Raw genomic sequence first — 22,244 nt, forward strand, 5'->3', positions numbered from 1 at the left:
GCAAAGAGTTATAGCAACTTCAACCACATTAATCTGAAAATACAAGCCTGCGAGATAAAAGTTCAGGAGTGACACCTCCTAATAAGTAGGGCACTCCATGTTATTAAGAAGTGGCGTTTTCCTACGAACAACTTTTAAAATTATTTTTATTTTTCAAAGAAAACAGAGAATTTAGTAGGTGAAATGTAAAGAAAAAATTAGCTGGGAACTAAGGAAATAAAATGGAACATTCAGATTTCCTGGGAAACACTGAGTGGCTTAATACTGAGTGTACTGAGCTGCTAGATTATACCGTAGACAAAAAATGTGGGCTAAAGAATATTTTGCAATTTTATACTCTCTAGATGAAGCCTATTATTGTGAAAAAGGGCAATAAATGTTAAAAATAAGATATTGATACTCTAGAGAGAGTTTATGAGAAGAGCAATAAAATGCATAGATAGCGTAAGGACAGACTGAGAGGTCTATGGGGAAAAAGCAGTCACACAGAGAAGCCGTGCAAGGCAAAGGCAGTTTTTTTGTGGAATTTTTCCCTCTAGATAGGATTTAGCAGCTGAAAATAAGGAGGCAACAGTGAGGCCACAGTCTTCATCGGGATTCAGCTTCTGAACTACCTGACTGACCAAGCCTCTTCTCTGAGCACTATCTCCCACACGACCGGAGCAGCTGGGTGCTGCCCACAGCATAGGGATACGGCTCCTGTGCTGCTGCTTAGCTAACTGCAAACTGGTACATGCTGTAATTATGTCTAGAGAGCATTTTGATTAAGCTTTACAGCAATTTGAAGCACATTTTGGAGGCATGCAGGACTTACCGGCAGGAAGCCTTCTGAGTGGAATAAATGAATTCACATTTTCCATGTATACAGTAGCCATTGAAGCTTTCTGAGCAAGGTATGTGGTTTCCAATGTAAATGTCTTCTCTTTGATCACTGGCATCTTAAAAAGAAATATACATAAACAATTATACATGGCTGTGTGATATTTGTAAAAAATCTCAGCCAAGAACAGCATACTCTTAAAAACTTGCAGTGATTAAAGGAATATGGAATAATAATAAGCGAAGGCTTAAGGGTGAAGTTTCGGAGACACCTACAGAGATTTGCCAGGATGTATCACATTGAAAAATGATTCTCAGAGACATCTAAATGTGCTTCTTACGTCAGGTTTCTCAAAAGGAGAAAGGTATTCCTAACAGAAACAAGCCAATGCAGGAAGATCAGCAGAAGTTTTGTCAGTGGCATTGGGGCAAAGAGCTAATACATAGATAGAGAGCTCTCTCCCATGTCTAAACAGAGGAGAAAAACCTGAAGGGTTAGGAAGAAGCTAAACCACATTTTATGATTGCTGGGTAGAAAACAACTCAATAAAGCCCTGATCTGACTGGTACCACCAGTCTTACAGCTGAAATCAAACACACTACAATAGCAGTCTTCCTCAGAGAAACTCTTTTATGGAAACGGAACTTTCCATGAGCTTAAAATACCCATTCCTTTGGGAAGTGTACTGGGTCTGGCTGGGATAGAGTTAACTTTCTTCATAGCAGCCCGTATGGTGCTGTGTTTTAGATTTCTGGCTGAAATAGTGCTGATGACACACCAGTGTTTTGGCTGTTGCTGAAGGGTGCTTGCACAGCATCAAGGCTTTCTCTGCTTCTCACTCTGCTTCCCCCTCAGTGAGTAGGCTGGCAGTGGGCAAAAGCCTGGGAGGAGACACAGCCAGGACAGCTGACCCCAACTGACCAAAGGGGTATTCCCTACCATACGACATCATGCTTAGCAAGAAAAACTGGGGTTTTGGTCTTTCCAAGGTGGCCGTTGCTCAGAGACTGTCTGGGCATGAGTCTGCTGGTGGGACGTTGTGAGTGATGGCTTTTGCATTGCTTGGTTCTTTTCTCTTTTTATTCCCTTCACTTCTTAAACTGCCTTTATCTTGACCAATGAGTTTTTCTCATGTTTGCTCTTCCGATTCTCTCCCTCATCCTACTGGGGTGATGGCTGTTTTGAGCGAGCGGCTGGTGGGTGCTTAGTTGCTGGCCAGGTCAGCCCAGCACAGGAAGGCAGTCCCTCCTGCACCGACATCTTTCGTGCTTCTGTCACATTACTAAAACTATCAGCAGTGTGCGATGAGGGGAGACCTCATCGCTCTCTACAACTCCCTGAAAGGAGGTTGTAGCGAGGTGGGTGTTGGTCTCTTCTCCCAAGTAACAAGCGATAGGATGAGAGGAAATGGCCTCAAGTTGCGCCAGGGGAGGTTTAGATTGGACGTGAGGAAAAATTTATTTCCTGAAAGAGTGGTTAAACGTTGGAACAGGCTGCCCAGGGAAGTGGTTGAGTCCCCATCCCTGGAGGTATTTAAAAGCCGTGTAGATGTGGTGCTTCGGGACTTTAGTGGTGGACTTGGCAGTGCTAGGTTAGTGGTTGGACTTGATGACCTTAAAGGTCTTTTCCAACCTAAACGATTCTATGATTCTGTAAAGCTGTGTACATTTTCAACCATTCTTTCCCCAAAATTGTTCTGTAAAAAACTCCTAAATACAGAAGTTGGTATTTCATAATGGACTTCTCTAAAGAGCAGGGATCTAAAGATGTAATTGTGGAATTATGTTCATTTCCATGGCAATAGACTATAGCGTCACAAATAATACAAGATTGTAATGAACTGCAGGTGCAAAGCAAAAAGGGACTGTGAAGAAGAAATCTCTTATACAGTTGCAGATATTTGAAATAACACCAGCAAGAAAGAGAATGTAGTTATACAAGAAAAAAAAGGCATGCTGCTGTTTTAGGTTCTCCCTGAACATTTTCTGGAATGTTTTCTAATTTGTTCCAGGAGGAAAAAAAAAAAAAAATCTATTAGAGGATTTAGATATAAGGAGGCCTGATGGTTCAGGCTATGCTTCAAAGATACAGAAGACTTGATACAAGGGAAGAACATTGCCTAATACTGACAATATGTCCACCACTGCCCTGATGGAATAGACTATGTGGCATGTCTAAGAGGAGAAAAGTGGGGCTGGCTCATCCCAAAACCGTTGCCTCCCTCTTCCTCCAAGCAGTTAATTACTGTCACATCTGGTCCCAATCAAAGGCTAGTAATAAGCTACATACAATTATATTAGTCTGTTCAGATAGCTGCACTATGTCTGCTTTTAATGTGTATACTAATACAGAACGTGAGGCCCAGTGAAAGATGCATCCCCTGAAAGCTGGCCAGGTAGCCATGGCCACCCAAGTCAGAAGCAAAACTTGTATTAAGCAAAGAGACGCTGTTAAATGCAGGAGGTGATTCCTAGCGTAAAATAGATATTTACCTACCTATTGACGGGAATCCGTTTTTAATCTGAGAGGCTTGCTAGACTGCTTCGGAGCTTCAAAGTGAAAGATTTAACTGGTGTAGGAGCCTTGAAAGAGTGATTGGATATAAGAGTTCAGATACTTCACCAGAAGGAAGAGGCATGCACAAAAACTGAAACCCTGATGCCCATCTTGGCACAAGAAAACCAGCAAGCCAGCTGAATCCGGGAAGTGAGACCTTTCTGGTGTAACTTTAGGTAGACACTTGCACTGCAGGAGAAGGAGACCATCATGGTTCTAGAGACCGCAAGCTATTATACATTCAGAGAACAGGGTTTAACAAGAATAACTCAGGGGAATTTAAAGCAAAAGCAAACAGATAGAAGTGTGGACTGTTCTTTTATCCTGGAAGAAAAAGTCATTCAAAGTAGTTCACTTCAGGCTCTTGCTGTCTAAAAAGACCTGACTGCTGCGTAAAAAAATTTCAAAATAATTTTTTTGCACAAGGCATACTCCCTCCGTGCACATCATTTGCCGAACTTGAGACTGCACATGCTATACACATTAATAATAATAATTATATACAATCTTTTTTCCACTAACTAGATTTCAAGGGCAATTCATATGCAATGAATAAAAGGCTGTAACTTCTTCTGAATAGGAACCAAAAGTGGTGTTTCATTACATCACATAATAAGATGTACATTCCATTTGGTGCCTTTTATGCCTTCATAATGTAAGTGAAAATTGACATTAAATCATTCCAACTGGTACATTATATGGAGTGAAAATAAGAGACTTTTTGAAAAAAGAAATATATATGGAGCTTTTTGGCACTGAAAGGCTTTTCAGGAAGAACACAAGGAATGTCGAAAGCCATGGTGGGATGGCTTTACTCTGGGAGGCCACGGGAGTGCAAAACAAGTATGACAGAAGCAACTAAGGACCAGAGCTAACAGAGAAGATAACAGTGCTATTATTTGTGAGAGAAGAGGAGGGAAGATTAACACCTATGCAGATCTGCTCTTTGCCAATAACTTGAGAAAGGCAGAGATGTTTTGTCCCAGAGAGAAACACTTTGAGCAAGAGCCATGAAATGCAGAAGCATATCTGTTCTGAGAATGTACTTAACACACACAGACTACTACCATGTAAAACCACTGAGCACGAAGTGAAACTCTGCCTTATTTCATTTATAGTAAGGTTCATCTAGCTAAGGTAAGGTTCATATAGGTAAAACATTTTCAACCAATGTGATTCAGCGTATTAGTTTACTGAAAACATTTTAAAATAACCTAACACAGACAGGATCTGCCATTTTTTTTCAGAAGTTATCAGAAAAGATGGGGTCGCTGGGGGGCTTGTGTCATTTCATCAGGAATGTCACAGCTTGACGTCTTGCAGTAAAGGCATTTTCACAGCACGTGGGGGGAGTCTAATCCTGTGGCCGCTGCGTAGGGTGGGGAGCAGCTGGGCATCTTAGAGGAACAGAGCAGGCAAAACTCACAAATCACGCACATCTCCTTCTTGCCAGCCTTGCGACGTCAGTGCTGTAAGAAAGAAGCTGTTCGCAGGACTGTCTCGGTTACAGAAATCAAAGCTGTAAGGCAGACGAGAAGGGACCTGCGTGCTCCTATTTTCTCATCTTGTGAAACCGTAACCAAACAGCACAAAGTCAGCACGGTACCTTTCACCTCTGGCCGATACTGCATGCCATCGTCTTTCTTTCCAACTGCGTTTGTGTCATCTGTTTCTAGATGATAAATACATGCATGGATAGCTATTAGGAAAGGCTTATTTCCAGACGACTACATCTAAGTCATTGAGAAGCCAGAATAATATTCGAAGAAGTATTTTAATTGCAGTAAAACTGGACACATTCCCACATTGTTCCTCCCATACAACCAGGCTGTAACAGAGTCCGTAACCCCAGCGGCCAGACCAACACACCGCACACCTCAAGCTGTATGTTTTGAACGAAAAGCTCTTCCGTGGTACGGGCTTAGGTTATTTTGGTGACAGCCTGTTTCAGTTTTGGAAGTGTCCAAGTTACAGATCTAGATGTAACTGGCAAAGAGATGGTGGAAAGTTGTTATTCCCATGAGAAGGTCCTAACTGCAGGACCCCAAAACTGAAGAGTCATGCACATGATTAATTACAAGGCAGTAGGCAGAGGGTTTCAGTGGACCATTCCAACACTGGAAAAGGAAATGGATAAATATTTGTGCAATCGGGGCCCAACTTGACTCACTTTGGAAGTACATTGTACAGCCTACAGCAGCAAGAGAGAACGTTTCCCACACACCAGTACTCCTTTTGCTCTCTTACTTCTTACCGCCCCCCCATGTAAGACCCGTTGGACTATTGCTTAGATTCTCCTAAGAGCTTTTGCTGTCTTTCCAGGTGACAGCAGCCAAAGGAAGGTAATGTAAACACAGCACGTATGTATGTAGTGTAAACATACCTTTGCGTGAGGAACTCTAAAACACAGGCGGGGAGTTCACTGACAACTGGATCAGTGACTTCTGATCAAAAATGGAAAAGGGAAAGCTCTACAAAGCCCACTTATGTCAGAATTTACATTTACCAGAAAAACAAAATTAAGCCTACCTGAGCAGTGTCCAAGATGCCTGATGTCGATCTGCTCTTGCCTCAGACATGATGCTTCTCTAACAAAGCACGGATTGTTATAGGAACTTCCATCAGAAGCACATACAGGATTAAAACTGTATCCACTGCAGTCTATATTACATACACAACTGTTAATGGAAACACACAGCAAAAAGAAATTGACATCCAGCAAACAAAAATTAAGTCATGTTGAGTCCTGAGTAAACACTAGCTCATGCACTAATACCAGGAGAGAAGACCGTGTTGCATGAGGATGCTGAAGAATTCATTGATGTCTCAGACTTCCAAGCAGAATTTACGAAATTATGAATAGGTGTTTCAGTGTGCTTTCTAATAACGTATTGATGCTTCTTGTAGTTTTACTATGATATCCATCTCATTGATTAACACGTAAATATTGATAACACATTGCCAGGAAGATTTACTACATTAATATAACAGTTTGTGGCATCTGTTCTCAAGTGTAAACAAAACCAGATGAATATTCTACTTTTTTGGGGGTGTCAGGATCCCTGAGAGGGAAGCAAAAAGAAAAGGACACCCATTTCTTTTAAGCAGTAAAAGGAGTTTTTCTATTTCAGAGGCTGTACAGAATCAATATGCTTGGTTAACTGTGTCATTTCAGCAAGACATTCATTCATACCTTTGAAAGTTAACAGTGGGTTTATTATGCGATCTGAATTACTTCATATTGCATCCAGTCAACACTTCGGTTGTTTTAGACACAGCATTTTCCATATAATTTGCAACTAGGGATTGTAAAACAAAAGTGGGAAAAATGAAGACCTAGCATGTTGCTGGTTCCTAACCACCAAATGTAGGACAGCCAAAGACTTAGATAGGGCTATGACTTACCTGGTTTTGGTTAGATAGTTTTGTTGCCCCAACAAAAAGTCCTGAAATTTTACATGTGTGAATGGCACAGGAAAACTTTCTAACTTTCCAAGCCCCTCCCCCCCCCCCCCCCCGTTTATTTTAATTAATATTCTACTTTTTAACTGAACTTCTGGTTTTGAGTGAAAGTTTCTGTGTATCTTTCACATTGCTCTGCAAGCTCCGCTCCACCTCTGGACTGGGAAAAGTAAGGAGTGTGGCTGCAGAACGGGAGACTTGGCGGGCACCCGGTCCAGCTCTCCATCGAGCTCCTCCTGATGCCGTGAGAGCAGGAAGAGCTGTTCTGCATCGTCTGAGGAGGTGGCAGTGGAGAGGACAGTCCTCTCCTTGCCAGAAAGCTCTACACAGGGGGCACATGGTCTGACTGCTAGGAGCTGCTGCTAGCTTCATCTTGATTCAGTCTTGTAAGACACAGGGTAGGAAAAAACCCCAAGCTACCAACTTGCCGAGGTTTTTATGTTCTTTCCAGCTGTTCCAGGTACAATTAAATGATTAAATAGATGTATGTGTGCCTCAAGTCAGTAACAAATCTCACAGCAGAACCTAATTCCATGCTGCGGAAACAGTGAAGATGGCCAGCATACCTCTTCCTCTCCCTCTCTGTCCATGGGCACCTTTTGTTATGTAAGTTTAAAGATGCTAATTTTCCCAGTAATATTTCATGCCCGTGAACTTCAGATTGTTGCTAGACAAAAGAACATCTCTAGCACAAACGGGTTTTTAAGTGCATCTACTGACAGTGAAAAACTGTCCCAGTACTAGTCTCCACACAACTTAGGGACCTACCTCAAAGTACTCATGAAGCTGCTAAATATCAACATGATGAACATACGATAATTTTTCTTACTAGAAATGGTAATGGTTGTAAACCTTAGACCCAGGAAAGCAAGTACTATTTTGTTTACACACTCCCACATGAGCCTAATAAGCCTAATGAGGGGTTTATTAGGATTTACTATATGCAAATAAAAGGCTCACGGCTCAGCGGTTGTGCACATTTATTGACACAAACGAGCGGAGAGCTAGTCCTCATTTGTATGACACTGGCTATGTGCTTATGGACACCTTTGCTCAGCCTTAGCTCCCAGGGATCACGGCTGCCTGCGTGCGCCCATCCTTGTCAAGTTTGAGCACATTCATATGTACCTCCGGACCAATTCCATCTGTATTTCTATGCCCAAACAGCTCTAATTCTGTCTGTAGTCACCATCCAAGGTCTGTAGCATCATAATTACTGTTGGTTTTTGTCATTCCTGGTGACAAATAAGGTGACTTTTGAAAATAATTTTTTCTTTCTCATGGTAACATTACAGGCTGGAGTTGGAACTGCTTGGAAACTGCTTACATTTTCATGCTTTGTTGTGTTCAGATTTAACATCTAATGTTAAACGCTTACTTTCTTGGCATTGCAAAATGCTTGGTTTGGGGGTAGTTGTGAATTCCTGACCCTGTTTTTCTGATAAACACTCTCAGTCTTAGCTCTAACCATCTCTTCAATGTACAAAAATTTCTTTTTATCATTTAAAATTTACATCTAAAAGTAGGAAAATAAAAAAAAAATCCACAAGAGGAGACTTGTGACATGTCCCTAAGGGCTGGGGCAGCGTGAAGCATCTGAAGCCCACTGACCAGCTGCAACAGGCTTGCAGCTGCTTTGTGTCGTTGGAGCAGGACAGAGCTGGTCACTGCCAGGGGTGGGAGTGAGTGAAACGCTTGCCCGCTGCCAGTCTGGATACTGGGATTTGCTGGAGTCTTGTGAGCACACCAAATCCCAGGCGGGGCCCCTCTGGCACAACAGACCCCGACCAGCTGGCAGATGTACGTGCTTTCTGCCCGCAGGCGTGAGGGCTGCAGGCACACCAAAGCTCCAGTAAGGCCCTCGCTGGCCAGACAGACCCGGCCAGCCGCTGGGACACATGCCTGTCCTCTGATCTCCAGGATCTGCCCCTCCTTCCAGGATCGGTGCCGTTCTCCTTCCAGCCCCCCTTCTTCTGTCCAAAGGCACTGCCTTTCGGGACACCTCTTCTCTCCAGAGCCCAGGCCCTCGGTTTCCCAGTCTTAAACAGCCTATTTGCAGAAGTGCACCGCGCGACCAGCTTCCCAGCTGCTGATTCTGTCTCCTGGGGATTCAGGATGTGATGCTTTTGTTTAGCCCGGACATTACCCAAAATTTACAACCAGTCTGTGCTGGTTGCAGCTTGGGAGTTCAAAGGTTCAGTTTTGGACGTTCACCCCACCACATCCACCTGCCTGGTGCCATTAGCTGCTACTTCTCCTACAACCATGATGCCAAATGGTATACCTGGCCTTCACCTGGCCATTCAGTTACTGGTGTACAGCTGTCTGGCATGTAGAAGCAGCTGGTTTAAATACACTGCGGGATAATGAACAGTTGAACCGGACTTATGTACTTAAAAGAATTGAGACTATTATGCTTCATTATTCCAACATAAAAGCCTGAAGCCGTTCAGAGGGCTGAAAGGGAACGAGTTAAGGTGAGGACATAGCTGGGGGATGATGCTCTGAAGGGAGCAGGGCCTCTGCGGGTGCAGTAGGGTGGCAGAGAGGGAGCCAGGAGCACACGTTAGAAACCTGTACCTGTCAGAGAGTCCGTGTAGGGTGCAGTGAAGTTGTCCTCGCTCATAGACAGTTGGCACTAGACCCAAAATACAGCCAGGCCTGCTGGAAGCGCTGAATTGTGAGACAGGAGCAATGAAATGTGGGGAGTGCTGCTCTCGAGAGAAAACATGAAACGGAAGTTGTTTTTAACTGCTCAGTGTTTGTGAAGGAAGGTAAAACTGTGGGAGAGCAAGTTGCTGCTCTGATGCTGCACATCAAACACATCGAAACTGGCAGCTGAGTCCCTGCAAGAGGACAGGACCACCACCGCAGACTGAAACAAAAAAGCAGCTCAGGAAAGTACTGGAAGATCCCCAAACGAACTCGCTATGAAATACGGAAAATATGTTACAACCTGAAGTCAGAGAGCTACAGAGGGCAGACAATAGGAGGAGATGACAGAAGATCCAGCCTCCTGAGGGGAACAAATTCCCCCCACCAGCCAGTTTGAAGCCTAAAGCCAGGCAGAAGTGAAAGCCCAAGACTACCAAGCACAGCCCATGGGGCTGAACCATCCCACGGACCATACAAGCAGCACACAAAGTATGGGAGAAGACGCAGCAGACTTTATGAGCTAAAAGTGGGGCCCCAAAGGGCAGAACTCTTAAGGGGGGCTGTGTTTTGCAGCCAAGAAAATCTGTGTGAGGCATCACGGACTGTGGGCTTTGTTTTTCTTCACAGCTGACTGAAACTGGACACAGAATTGAAGTCCCAGGACAACATGGAGAGCTGCCCAGGAAGGGAGGGCAGGAAAAACCTGAGATCGTGAAGGGGAGCGGGGATATGGGAGAGGAGCACAAGAGGGGCACCCAGGAGGAGAAAGAGTAGACCCTGATTGTAAAATATCCTGCCTTTTAAGCACTTATTCTCATTTCTACCTCAGCTCCCACCAGCACTGTGTCCATGTACAGTGGTCTGTGAGAGCAATGCCACGTGCAGCTCCCCGAGCTCGGCCGTGCGGCTACGGACACTTTCCAGCACGACTTGACCCGAATGACTGATGAATGGTAGCCCTGGTGGCCACCAGCCCGCTACGGGCACTAGCCTGAAAACTTAGCTTCAGGGGCAAAGGGATGCAAAGGTTTTGATCGTATTGCTACATTTTGTTCTCTGGAAGCCCGCAACGTGCTGGGCAATTAGGACACAGCCCTGAGCACGAGAGGTATGCTTCCCATCTTAGCCTCTTGCAGGTCTTAGCCTCTTACCTTCTTACCCATGACTACACAATTTCACCTGAAACTTTTAAAAAATAAAATACAATTCCATGTGAGCACGTACCCAGCATGAAAATATTAGACTATACAGTTGGAGAGTAGGGAAATAATATGCAACAGAAGACGATTTTATAAAATGGGAAGCATTGGAAAGCCTATATCAGCAAGGTTTAGGTTAGGATTTTAATCCATATAAAAAAGGTATTTTGAACAGAATTTTCCACCTCACTTCTACTCACTTTAAGGATGTATTAAAACTCTATCCTGCATTTGTTGAGACAACATCACAGCTTTGATTCTAGCTTTAAATATTTTTAACACTGATTTTTAGGTAATATTTTCATTCTATTCCTTATAGAAAAGAACAGAAGCAAGATGCATTTTCATCCCTAATTACCAGTAGAAATAAAAATGAGGCGTGCTGTAAGCATGTGCTTTCTGGTGTGAGCAGGTAGGCGCACAATGAAATTACAAGGTACCAAAATGGCTGGTTTGCAATAAAAAAAAGTAAAAAAAAAAAAGAAAAAAAGAATACAATAGTACCTATCACACAACAGTATTTGTAAGAATAGGAAACTACTCAGATATAGAAACTTAATTTCTTAGGTGAGAAATTAACTGACTTGAACCTCTTAAACACTGCTATTTTGACCCCTCAGTATATTTTCACAAATGCTGAAGGCTGGTCTGAGATTGGATGGCTGACACAATCCAAGGAGACTATGGCATATGATGATGTCAGTCATAAATAACTGCAGAACAACATCTTGTATTTAACTTTCTAGTGTGGAAAAACTGAGGTTCAAACCTAGGTCTGAGTTGCTTCCGTGCCGCAAGCAGACCAGGAGGGTGAACTTGGGACAACAAGAGATGAGGTGAGCAGCCAGCCTGCAGAGCACAGTCAGTGACACTCCTGGCGTCACACGTGGATAGACAGCGCAGAAGCTTGAGCCCTGTCTCTCAGGCAAATGTCGCTCTGACAGGTATGTTTATTCCTTGGGAGTGACCCCACAAGTGAATCAGGAAGGATCTTGCAAAAGAAAATCCAAAATCATGCAAATTTTCACAGAGAAAAGTGATTATTTTGAAAGCTTGCAAAACAAAAATGTCAGAGTACTTTTAAACTTCATAGTGTCTTTCTCCTAGCTCTCAGTTATTTTTTTCTGCTTTTTGGAGTAACTTCCAGGAACAATTGCCTGATGTCCAGCAGTGGTGCAAGCATAAATTAGCATGTGAAGCTGATCTTGAGCTGATAAAAGTGAGGATAAGCACAGCAAAGTCTGCATGAAAGAAAAAAAAAATCCCTACAAGAAGAGTCTTCTCTGTTCCCTCAGTTGCTTTTTGAAAGTGCCAGCCTTTACTCAGGCTTGCCAAATCCGTGCCACGTTGGGTAAATCAATCATCATATCCCAATACAAGTCAAGACCATGGCAAAAATCTTAGCCCTACTGTTGGTACTGGGTGTTTTGCCACTGTCGCTTGGAGCCGAGCGAGTACTCCACAGCTTGAGCCTCACCGTCGCTCTGCTGTTGGCTTTTGTATGTGTTTGACAACATGATCCTGCTTGGTGCCCCAGGAAAATGAAGAAAAACTACCAACTGGTGCCTTCAGCCTGATGTGTGGCTGATCAGCACAACCTTCAGAAGAAGAGAGTCACTTAAGGAAAAGACACTTAACAGAATCAGGTACTAAGGACATCTTGAAAGTGCTTGACGCTTCATACCAGGAGAAAGTGAATGAGTGCTTCAAGTTTTTGCTGTACAGCTTGTTGTAAAAGTCACACTGGGATAAAAGGAGTCAGAGCACTACAAGAGTGCTGTATTTTTTTCACAATACCCTCCCTATTGGTTTTAACCAAAAGGATTGAAACAGGCAGCTAATTCTCCAAGTTGATGTCTTGCTGGAGAGGGTTGCTGCTCAGTGTCCTCAACAGATCTTTTCTCTCGCTTAGCCCTGGAAAGTCAACAGGACGTATTCAGGTGTTTTCCTGATGTACTAGGGTATACAGAAAAAAACCCTTAATTTTGTCACCCGTCATCAGAGAGTTGACATCCTAAGAAAAAAGGCACCATCTTGCTGTGACAACATGCTTTTAGAAGTTTCATGCGTATCGTTCATTAACACCATTAGTTAAACAGAAAAGCATTTGAATTTCAGGAAAGTACAAAGTGCTATAATTAAACCAAACAAAAATTTGAGGTGGTTTTAATAAATAAGAAATGAGAATGTACAACTCATTTATTAGGGGCTACTAAGTGTAACAAAGAAAACGTGTTTAGTAAAATGATGTGACACGTTTGAAACGAGCTCAGGCTGTAAGAGCACTTGCTGCTATCAGTAAATTAATTAGGTCCCCAGAGATCAGAACACATTTCAAGGCTCCTTTTTGTTTTCAGGCTTCGGGGTGTACGTGGTTTGTTGGAAGTTCTGCGCGCTTAAGAACCACGGTAGATTCAAAGAAAGGAGGAAAAAAAAGGAAGGGAAAAGCATTACAGATTTGCGGAGTGGGCTTGGCTATGGAGAGAGGCCGGCGTTTCCAACCAACAGATCAGGCTGCTGCATTTGTGCCCATCTGGGATTTGCTCACGAATGTATTTTTCCGGCCTGGCCTCACAGAGAGTGCTGCTTGCTACCCCTTCCCAGTAGCCGACAGCAACACTAAGCTTTCTCAGCTACTCACCTATTTATTGGCACATCTGTTTACAAATGTAAAATGGAAACACTAGAATAAAACAAACTGTGTGAAATGCACACAGATGGATAAGTGTACGCTTGATAGAATAAATTTAGGTGAATTGAAATAGCAGGGGTGTTGCAATTGCAGTTAAGAAGATAACCATGTCAAATGAAGGATTACCTTTCATTTGACATTTCTTCCCTCATGTGCAATTCCTCCCAGATGAAACCTGAACTAAGAAAACCTGGATTTCAAAGTGATTTCTCTACCTGTTCGACTAGAGCTGAATCTTCATTAGTTTTTTTGGTGTCTTTTTTAAAATACCTTTATAGCACTGGGGAGATAAGGGCAAGAAAAGTAGATTTCAAATCTACAAGCTTCTCTGTGCCCTGCTTGAACACCCTCTTGGTCTTTACTTCTGCCCAGCAATGCAGAACACCCTTTAAATACCATAAGCTTCAGCTACTTCCCAGCCATCCCTTAACTCCCTTTTTTAATTTCATGGCATGGCGCTCTCTGACCACTGTAGAAATTTAGTCCCTACCTGCAGTGAGCTTCTAGCAGCATACATGGTGAACTGATGCTTGCTCTCACAAGAGCGACCTAACCCTCCCTCCACCCTCGAATAACAGAAACCTTCAAAGATTTGGCACACACTGCTGCAAAGATCGTTAAAAATATACAGTAAAAAACCAGGCCTGGATTATTATCCATCTAGGATCTATTCAATTTCTTAATAGTCAGTATAATGAAGAGACCATTATACTATTCCTTTCATATCAGGATTTCCTGTAGCCCAATTTTACATAATTCAGTAATCCCATGACACAATCATAAATCCCTTGTTTAGGTTGATTTCCTCTATTGTTTGTGTTTGTGTGTTTTGTTTTACACACAGATACGCAGGATTTTTTTTCTGCTGGACCAGAAAGCTGTGAATTGCATTTACACAGGATTAAGGTACCCTTCCTTATGAATACCTACATATGGTATCATATGCTAAAAAGGTCAAAAAAACCCCTGTTGGCTATGGTAAATGAGTGAAAAAGCAGTCAAAAGATGTAAGTATAAACCAGCATGCCGTACTTCAAACAGACCAAATCTTTCCCTGGAAGACAAATTAGACAGACAAAGCAGAGACTGGGACTTTAAAATGTCCATATTGGTATTTCTAAGTGTTAATACTTACACTTCTGAATTTCTGGTTTGGCCGTTGTGAAAACAGACACTATGTAAATTACAGGCCAGTTGAATCTATATGTTGCTGAGACACATTTTCTTTCCAAAGTAAATCTCGTAAAATGTTAATCTCGAAAGGTCTGCTTGGGGATCAGTTGTCAATCTTTCTTGAAAATCTACATTATGAGTCAAAGCAGATCTTTGACAGCATAGTACGCTTATTAAAAAAAGACTGAGTGTGCTCAGAATCTCATTTCCATATTTTATCTGTTAAAAAACAAAATATAGGTAAAACTGAGAGCATGACACATTTGAACTTTTACAGTGAGGCTATTTTTAAGTTAATGATTTCCTTATCAAAGACCAAAAAAAAAAAAAAAGGGAAGAAGAAAAATGATATTTTAAACTAAAATTAATGAAATTTATTCCAGCCATTTAGGGACCGAAGGAAAGGAAGGTTGTTACTGAGCAGAAGATGGAGGGCAATATGACCATTCAGGTGGGGCCTTGACAAGATGGAGGAACCTCCTGAAGTCTGAAGATGAAGGGAAAGCCACAGGACGGACTGGGGGTGGACTGGCAGGGGAGCAGCTCTGCAGAAAAAGACCTGAGGGTCCAAGGGAGCAGCAGGCTGGGGGGCTGCATCACAGGAGGGTTGCCAGCAGAGCAAGGGAAATGACTGTTGTCCTCCACTCAGCGCTCATGAGGTCCCATCTGGAGCACTCTGTCCAGTTTTGTGACCCTCCAGTAACAGCGAATACTTTGAGAAGCTGGAGAGGGTCCAGTGGCGAGCCACCGCGATGGGTAGAGGGCCGGAGTGTGTGCTGTGTAAGGAATGGCTGGGGGCACTGGGCTTGTTCAGCCTGGAGAATAGGAGGCTAAGGAGATGACTGATTGCTGTCACCAACTACCTAAGAGGGGCTATCGAGAAGACAGAGGGAGGCTCTTCCCAGAGATGCACAGCAGAGGGACGAAAGACAACAGTCGCAAGTTGCGGCAAGAGAAATTCTGATTGAACACAAGGAAATTATTCCTCAAAGTGAGAGCAGTTCAGCTCTTGAACAGATGCCCGGATGTCAAATCCCCCTTCACGGAGATGGTCAGAGTTCTCCTGGAGAACCTCTGAGCCACCTGAATGATCTAGCCCTGGCTGCAGTGCAGGGAGGGAGCCTGGACCAGACGACCCCCTAAAGATCCCTTCCAACCTAAATTATTCTACAGTTCACGATTTCATTCTGGATATTATTTTCCTGAAGTTACAACATACTTTAAAATGCCTTTTAAAGCAACATTCCTTCTGACACTTACTAGATGTTGGCATTTTGTTTTATTCTGTTATCTAGCAGTGCTTTGGCATGCAAGAGGCAAGAGACACCCCACACAAACAATGCAAGCGCAGCGAATATAACTCCTCATAAGTAGTACAACTTTTTATTTTGGAAAGACACTTCACATTTGAAGAAAAAATGTGAGATGAAGCCCCTATTCTACAATTAATTCAGTTTATTTTAAATCTTAACAGTAAAATAGTATAAATATATAATACATATATTATTTATATTTCATGTATAAGTATTAAAATGTTTTCCCTTACTCTGAGCATGAATTCTTGTATGTATAAGAAGAGACTTATGGAAAAAATGACCAGATAATAGTAAGAAGCCTTAAAAAAACATACGGAAATTGAGACCATTTGAAAATTGAAGTCTTATGAAGAAATATATATACTTAAGAGCCCACCTTTCTAATCACAATATAAAAAAACCCCAAACCACAAGTAAGTTTATGTTACAGTTTCTTTGCCAGTGTTGCAAGTGGCTATTGTAGAAAAAAGAAAAAAAAGAAAAAAAAAGAAAAAAAAAGTTATTCAGCTCTCAAAGGCCTGTAAATAATAATTTCAGTTTCAATCATATGCAGTAAGCTAAGGCATCATGTTGTTTAGAAGCTTTATAAATAATTACATTGAACATTATTTATCTGAGTTTAAAAAAAAAAATCACTTGGAGTCCTTAATAGACACAACAGTATTACAAATATTTATATACACTGCCTTCATTGACGAAAGAGTTGATTTAAGTGCTACACTGATGAAAATGATTTTACAAGCACATCTGTTTTCATTTGTTTTGCATTCATTCTGTATTATTTTAAGTGTTTCAATATTATCGGTATACCATCTTCTGATTGTGTACTGATAGGATGGTCTGTTTCTCTCTCTCACATGAACAATCAGTATAACTGAAAAGTCCAGTGTGTACTACAAAAAAACTGCAGTCTGGTTACCCCAGAGTATATCAACAGCAAACCATATGTGTTTGGGTTGGTGCCCTACAGGATTTACCCCATCAGCTCTAGGTGGCCCCGAGCTTTGTGCTGCCACCTCCATCTCCACTTCGCAACCCGACTTCATTTCCAATTCAAAATTCCAGCAGAAAGCACACACTACCCTCATACTCCTATGTCTTCAGGCTGCTGGCCAGTTTCCCACAGAAAGGTTTAAATTTACCAACCTCACGTGTCCTTTTTCACTCCCTCGCTACACGTTTTGCACCATTGTGCGTAATACGTTGCCTTTTCAACACAGCGGAGGAAGGTTCCAGCCAGAGAGACGTTTTGATGGGCAGGGTAGAAAGGGAGGTACTGACCGATCGGTCTCAGGCAGCAGCTTTTCCCATGACATATACAACTGTGTTTCAGTTTTGTCACTAGCGGGGAAAAAAAATCACAGCCAATCCATGTGAAACCTGTTGTCTGCATCCTGTTACCACAGACCTGCAGCAAAGCACTGTATGGACAATATGGCATAGTACACCTTTATGCAACTTTAGACTAGTGCATCCACAAGTGATTTTCTATGCTCTTGAAAAGCCTGCCCATAAACCAACAACTCTTTAAAAAACTTCTAAGTTGTATGAGAAAAGAAAAAAAATATGGAGAAATATATTTCTGTGATGCTTCCTCAACCTGATTCCTTTTTGCATTTATATAAAGAAAGAAAGTACTGATTTGCATACAGTTGAACATTAATTTTCTAAAAGTATGCTGTTTATGACAACCGTCTCCTCAGACTTCACTTCTTTGTCTCAATCAGTCCACTTAAAATCAACGTTGAAAATTTTTGCAGAGGCAGTGGAAATTATAAAGTTGTTTATATTTTTGCATTCAATTTACTATGCATTGTAACCACTTCTGGTTTAGATAGATAATGTTTCTGAGAAATCAAACAAAATGAAGATACAGATCTAAACCTCTGTGCAAAGCCTGAATTCTTCAGACTATGTGTGATCTCGTGTAATAAAAGCATATGTAGCAACTTTGATCAGAGACAGCCATAATGCTTTAATGCCAAGCACGAAAACTAAAAATGCCTAAGTTTTTCAAAGGGGAAAATACAATTTAAGAGCAACAAAAAATTAAAACCACTATCTTGTAATATGGAGTGCATCTCAGCTGTGTACAGCTGAACTTGTTTAAATTTGCTTTTAAAAAGCACCAAGATTCGGTAACTACACAGAATCACAGAATAATTTAGGCTTGAATGGATGGGTAGAGGTCATCTAGTCCAAGCCCCTGCTGAAAGTTGGCCCAGGGCTGTGTCTGATCAAGTCCAGACCACCTCCATGGATGGAAACTCCACTGCCTCACCAGACACCTTGTTCTAGTGTCCGACCACCCTCATGGTGGAAACATTTTCCATTATGTCAAATCAGACAGGCGCTCCGACATGTGCCTGTTGCCCCTCACGCTATCACTGTCCACCTCTGAGAAGAAAGGACTTGCTGAGACATCAGCAAGTCCAACTCTAAAAATCAGGAAATGCCAAGTGATCTTGCTCCTGCTTCTTTGTTGCAAGAATCATCCTACAGTTTTCACTGAAACTATCAGGTGCCATCATTTTTTGCATAGGACTCCCACGTCTTTCCAGGCCCAAAAGACGAACCACAGTCCGTATGGAATAAAACTGTCTTAAGGAGGATCTTTCCGTTATTGGGGGAAAATCTGCCTATTCTGTGGTCCAGGCTGTTGTGGCTGACCTGTTGGCAGGTCCTGAGATTTCTCATTAATGACAGCTCATTTACCTCAAACCACTCAACACTTTGTGGCATGGATGTCTCCCCTTCCACCAATTCACTAATCATTTTATCCATAACTTAGTTTCTCTATTCATAAAACAGGCGTACAGATACCGTTTTGCTTCTCAAGAGCGCTCGGAGCAGAAGGAGCTGATGTTTGTAAGGTCTCAGATTGCACGGTTTGGAAAAGAGGATGAAAAATGCGTAATTGTATATTTACTGTAAATATTAGACAGCATCTCATGAATATGGCTTGAGATTGAATATGGACTCTCAACATTAGGAGACAGTTCAGCTAACTCATTCAGTTACTATCATGAAGCAAAAGCCTCTTAAAATGCCTTCTGTAATCACGTGGTTCACTTAATAAAGTGTTTTAACATCACAGAGTGCAAGCAAGGGCTATCCAGGCCTAAGAAGTCTACTTGAATGGAACTAAATGTACTTTTTGTTTGTGGTTCAGTAAACTTTACCCCACTACCCAAAAAAGTTACGGTGGCCATTCTCATGCCTTAAAAAGGAAAATCAAGACAGAATATTTTTATGAAATTAGGGTGTTTGTGTGATTTGCTAGAACTAGGCGTGATAGTGGTTGTAATATGGTGCAAAATTGAATTAAATAATAATATGAACCTAGCAGTGTTTATACAAGTCTGATGAAAGGTACTTGTGCTGCCAATAATTTTATCTATCATGATATAATTTTATGAGGTTAAAAAACATGTTGAAACCCAACAGGAAAGGGAGTAAAAATAAGATGTAAAAAGCATTCTTATGGGGTGCTCTACTAGAGTTTCCCAAACAGAAGATTTCAATCCCATCTTGTTTCTGCCAGGTAAATAACTGTTTTGATTTTAGGAAAAAAAAGAAGACAACTCCTAAATTCTAGTTAAGCAAGTCTGTGACTTTCTGTGTGACTTGTCAAAATTAACCTTGTGAAGGCAATCTATGTTAACAGAGCCTGATGTAATCTAAGTCTAAACAGACAGTTAATATCACTAAAGCCTATTATAATGGTCAAAGGTACTGGGCAAAAAAAATGAAGTTAAATTATTTACGTTGGAAAACTGACAAAATTGAAAAAATTATCTGATAGCTTGTAACCAACCCTCATGGGAATATTTTCTAACTTTTGAGTATTTTCCACATAAAAATTTTTGCTTCCACATATTTTTTTAATGAGGACTAATTAAAGACATCTTAGAGGCAAAAGAGCGCTCTCCTCCCGTTGTCAAGAAGAGGGAGCATGGCTTCATTTTATGTGAGTAGGATGTAGGGAATAAATCTTGTGCTTTCCTCAACTTTATCCTAACTCTCTTATAGATACTACCTAGCTGCAGGAATGCCAAATCTACAAGTATAGAATGAATAGGCAAGCTTTTACTGAAGTTGAATGCCTCAGGATTTATTTTCCAAAGCCAAGAGCACATCTCAGTGCATATAACAAACAAATCTATACCCATCTTGCCAGTCATAAAGGAAACAGACCAAGGCAATACTGCAGAAAATTATTAGTATTATAAAAAACAGCCACAGCTCATTTATCTCTCCACAGAAGAGCAAGCCTACTTCAGTACTATGACATTTTATGAAATGTGAAGTATCATACTAGCAATCATGAGTACTACTACCATTTTGGTTTCCCTTGTACACTATGAAGGGAGCAGTGCTTCCCCCGATTAACAGTGTTCAGGCACTGTTATTCTGAGATGCTGTTCCCTCCATGTACACAAAAACGTACCATTTGCACGTCTCTCGAACACCTTCACGCGCTGCCTCTGCAGCTGCGTTCCCAGTACCTGCCATGAGCCCAGACCCTAGTTGAGCTTCTTCCATACTGGTGGCCACTGCCAGGACAGCGGCTGTGGGAAAACAAAGCCCCATCAATTAGATGGGACTTCTTTTACCTCCCAACAAACCTTAACGCCTCACGGGGCTGTCTAAAGGAGCCCTTTCCTCCATGATGTCTCTGCCCCTTCTGACAGCCACCTACAGAAAGCCTGGACAGCCAGGTATACTCTAAGCATCAAGTATCCTGAGTAGGGAAATTTGGTGCATCTGCTTGTGCATTATGGATGGTCTTTAAAATCCTCTTGTTTCTTGATCAGTCGTTTTGAGCTCTGACAAGCGACTGGTATTTTTCATCAGTTTTCCCCTGGGTGCATGCGGGAGGTCAAGTGGCACAGTGAGTTTGGAAGGAGTGACTGGCTCAGGTCCCCACTTCAACTTCATGTTTACATCCAAGCTTTGCACTAATGGAAACAACTGCCTAGAATACTTTATGAACAAAGCAGAACATAGGAAAACAATCTCAGAGATGAATTATCAGTACTTATTTTGCATTCCTGTTTGGTTTTGGGTTTTTTGTTGCCAAGATAAAACAAATCAAGGTCCTTTGTTTGAAAAATATTTGATAAAGGTTCTCCAGTATACCTCTTTGTTGTTTTCTCCCTTTACCTTGCAACTGCAGATGGTTTGTTCTTTACAGACACGTCAAACACATTATTATTGGACAGCATCAAAGCTTCAATTAGTAGGAACAAACATAGTCAAGCAGATGATCACATACTTTTTCTTTTTTTTATATATTTCTTCCCCTTTTTGTTCACTGATATTGCTAAGGAAAACTTATTACTTACCCAACATTTTCTGCATCTTCATCACACTCAGCCCTATATTTGCAAACTCCACATTTTGAGTGTTTTCTCTGAACTTCTGTCCCAGATCCTTCATACTCTAAAAAAAATAAGGTATTGTTAACAGAAAGCATGACTTTCTTATTAAGCTCTGATTCTGCTTACCTAAATCCATTTGCCTTCAGGTATATTGTCAACAGGAAGTTATCATATACTGAAGCTATTAACATTAATAGTGCTCCCTTTTTCAAAATCAGGCAATTGGAGCTTGGTAGAACCAGTGACAAGAGGGCATCCCTGAAAACACTAGTGCTTCATTGATTGACTCTTCCTTTATTCTTATTTCAGTGATTTGTATTTGTTCTCACCCCACCAGACACACAACCGGCATTGACATGTGTCCCAGTCACATTTAATCTTAATTGGCACTGATAACGTGCAAACCCTGTGCCTTTTAATGTCCTTGAATATTAGGTAATGGGGATGTGAATGCTATTTTCTTTGACAGTCTTTAATTACACATATCCTTATGCAAGGTTACTGCTTGCATTTTTTCCCCTTTCTCTTTCCGACGATGGGATTAGACTGTGCTCGTATCTCATATACGCTGTGGTATATTTTCCAGATTACTCTGATTAGTTGTACAAGACTAAAAGAAAAAATTCATTTTAACAAGAAACTGGTAGAAATGCTATGTCCCCTAAAAAGTAAAATTAATATCTCAAATATTCTGATCCTAGAAACATCTGCACCGAACTTATTGTTGACATGGACATCAAAACTCTTCACCAAGTAAAAGAGAAATATAACTATACTCTTAATGTTTCACTACCATTAGTCACTCCTATTTTTTATTTTAACGAAGCCATAAAGGAGAGAGAGACATTTGAAAAGCAGGAAAACAACCACAGAAATCTGCAGAGAGAGTCGAGAACCATTTAACGTAGCACAGTATCATGGTGGTGTAAGACTGACTACACAAGGCTGTCGGATGGACAGAGATCAAAGTGATTCTCTTTCTCACAG

General features: G+C 41.5%; 1 protein-coding gene across 1 annotated transcript in view; it reads right to left on the reverse strand.

Moving 5' to 3' along the window:
* The window catches only part of TMEFF1 (transmembrane protein with EGF like and two follistatin like domains 1), a 125,481-nt gene that overhangs the window by 6,194 nt on the left and 97,043 nt on the right, over nt 1–22,244 (reverse strand). Inside the window, exons 5-8 of the mRNA XM_076330177.1 lie at nt 21,222–21,318; nt 5,906–6,054; nt 4,983–5,048; nt 815–938 (exon numbers count right to left, since the gene is read on the reverse strand). Of these exons, the coding sequence (XP_076186292.1) occupies nt 815–938; nt 4,983–5,048; nt 5,906–6,054; nt 21,222–21,318 (436 nt within the window). The remainder of the gene's footprint in view (nt 1–814; nt 939–4,982; nt 5,049–5,905; nt 6,055–21,221; nt 21,319–22,244) is intronic.

The sequence above is a fragment of the Aptenodytes patagonicus genome, chromosome 2 (assembly GCF_965638725.1).
Source record: "Aptenodytes patagonicus chromosome 2, bAptPat1.pri.cur, whole genome shotgun sequence".
Classification (NCBI taxonomy): Eukaryota; Metazoa; Chordata; class Aves; order Sphenisciformes; family Spheniscidae; genus Aptenodytes; species Aptenodytes patagonicus.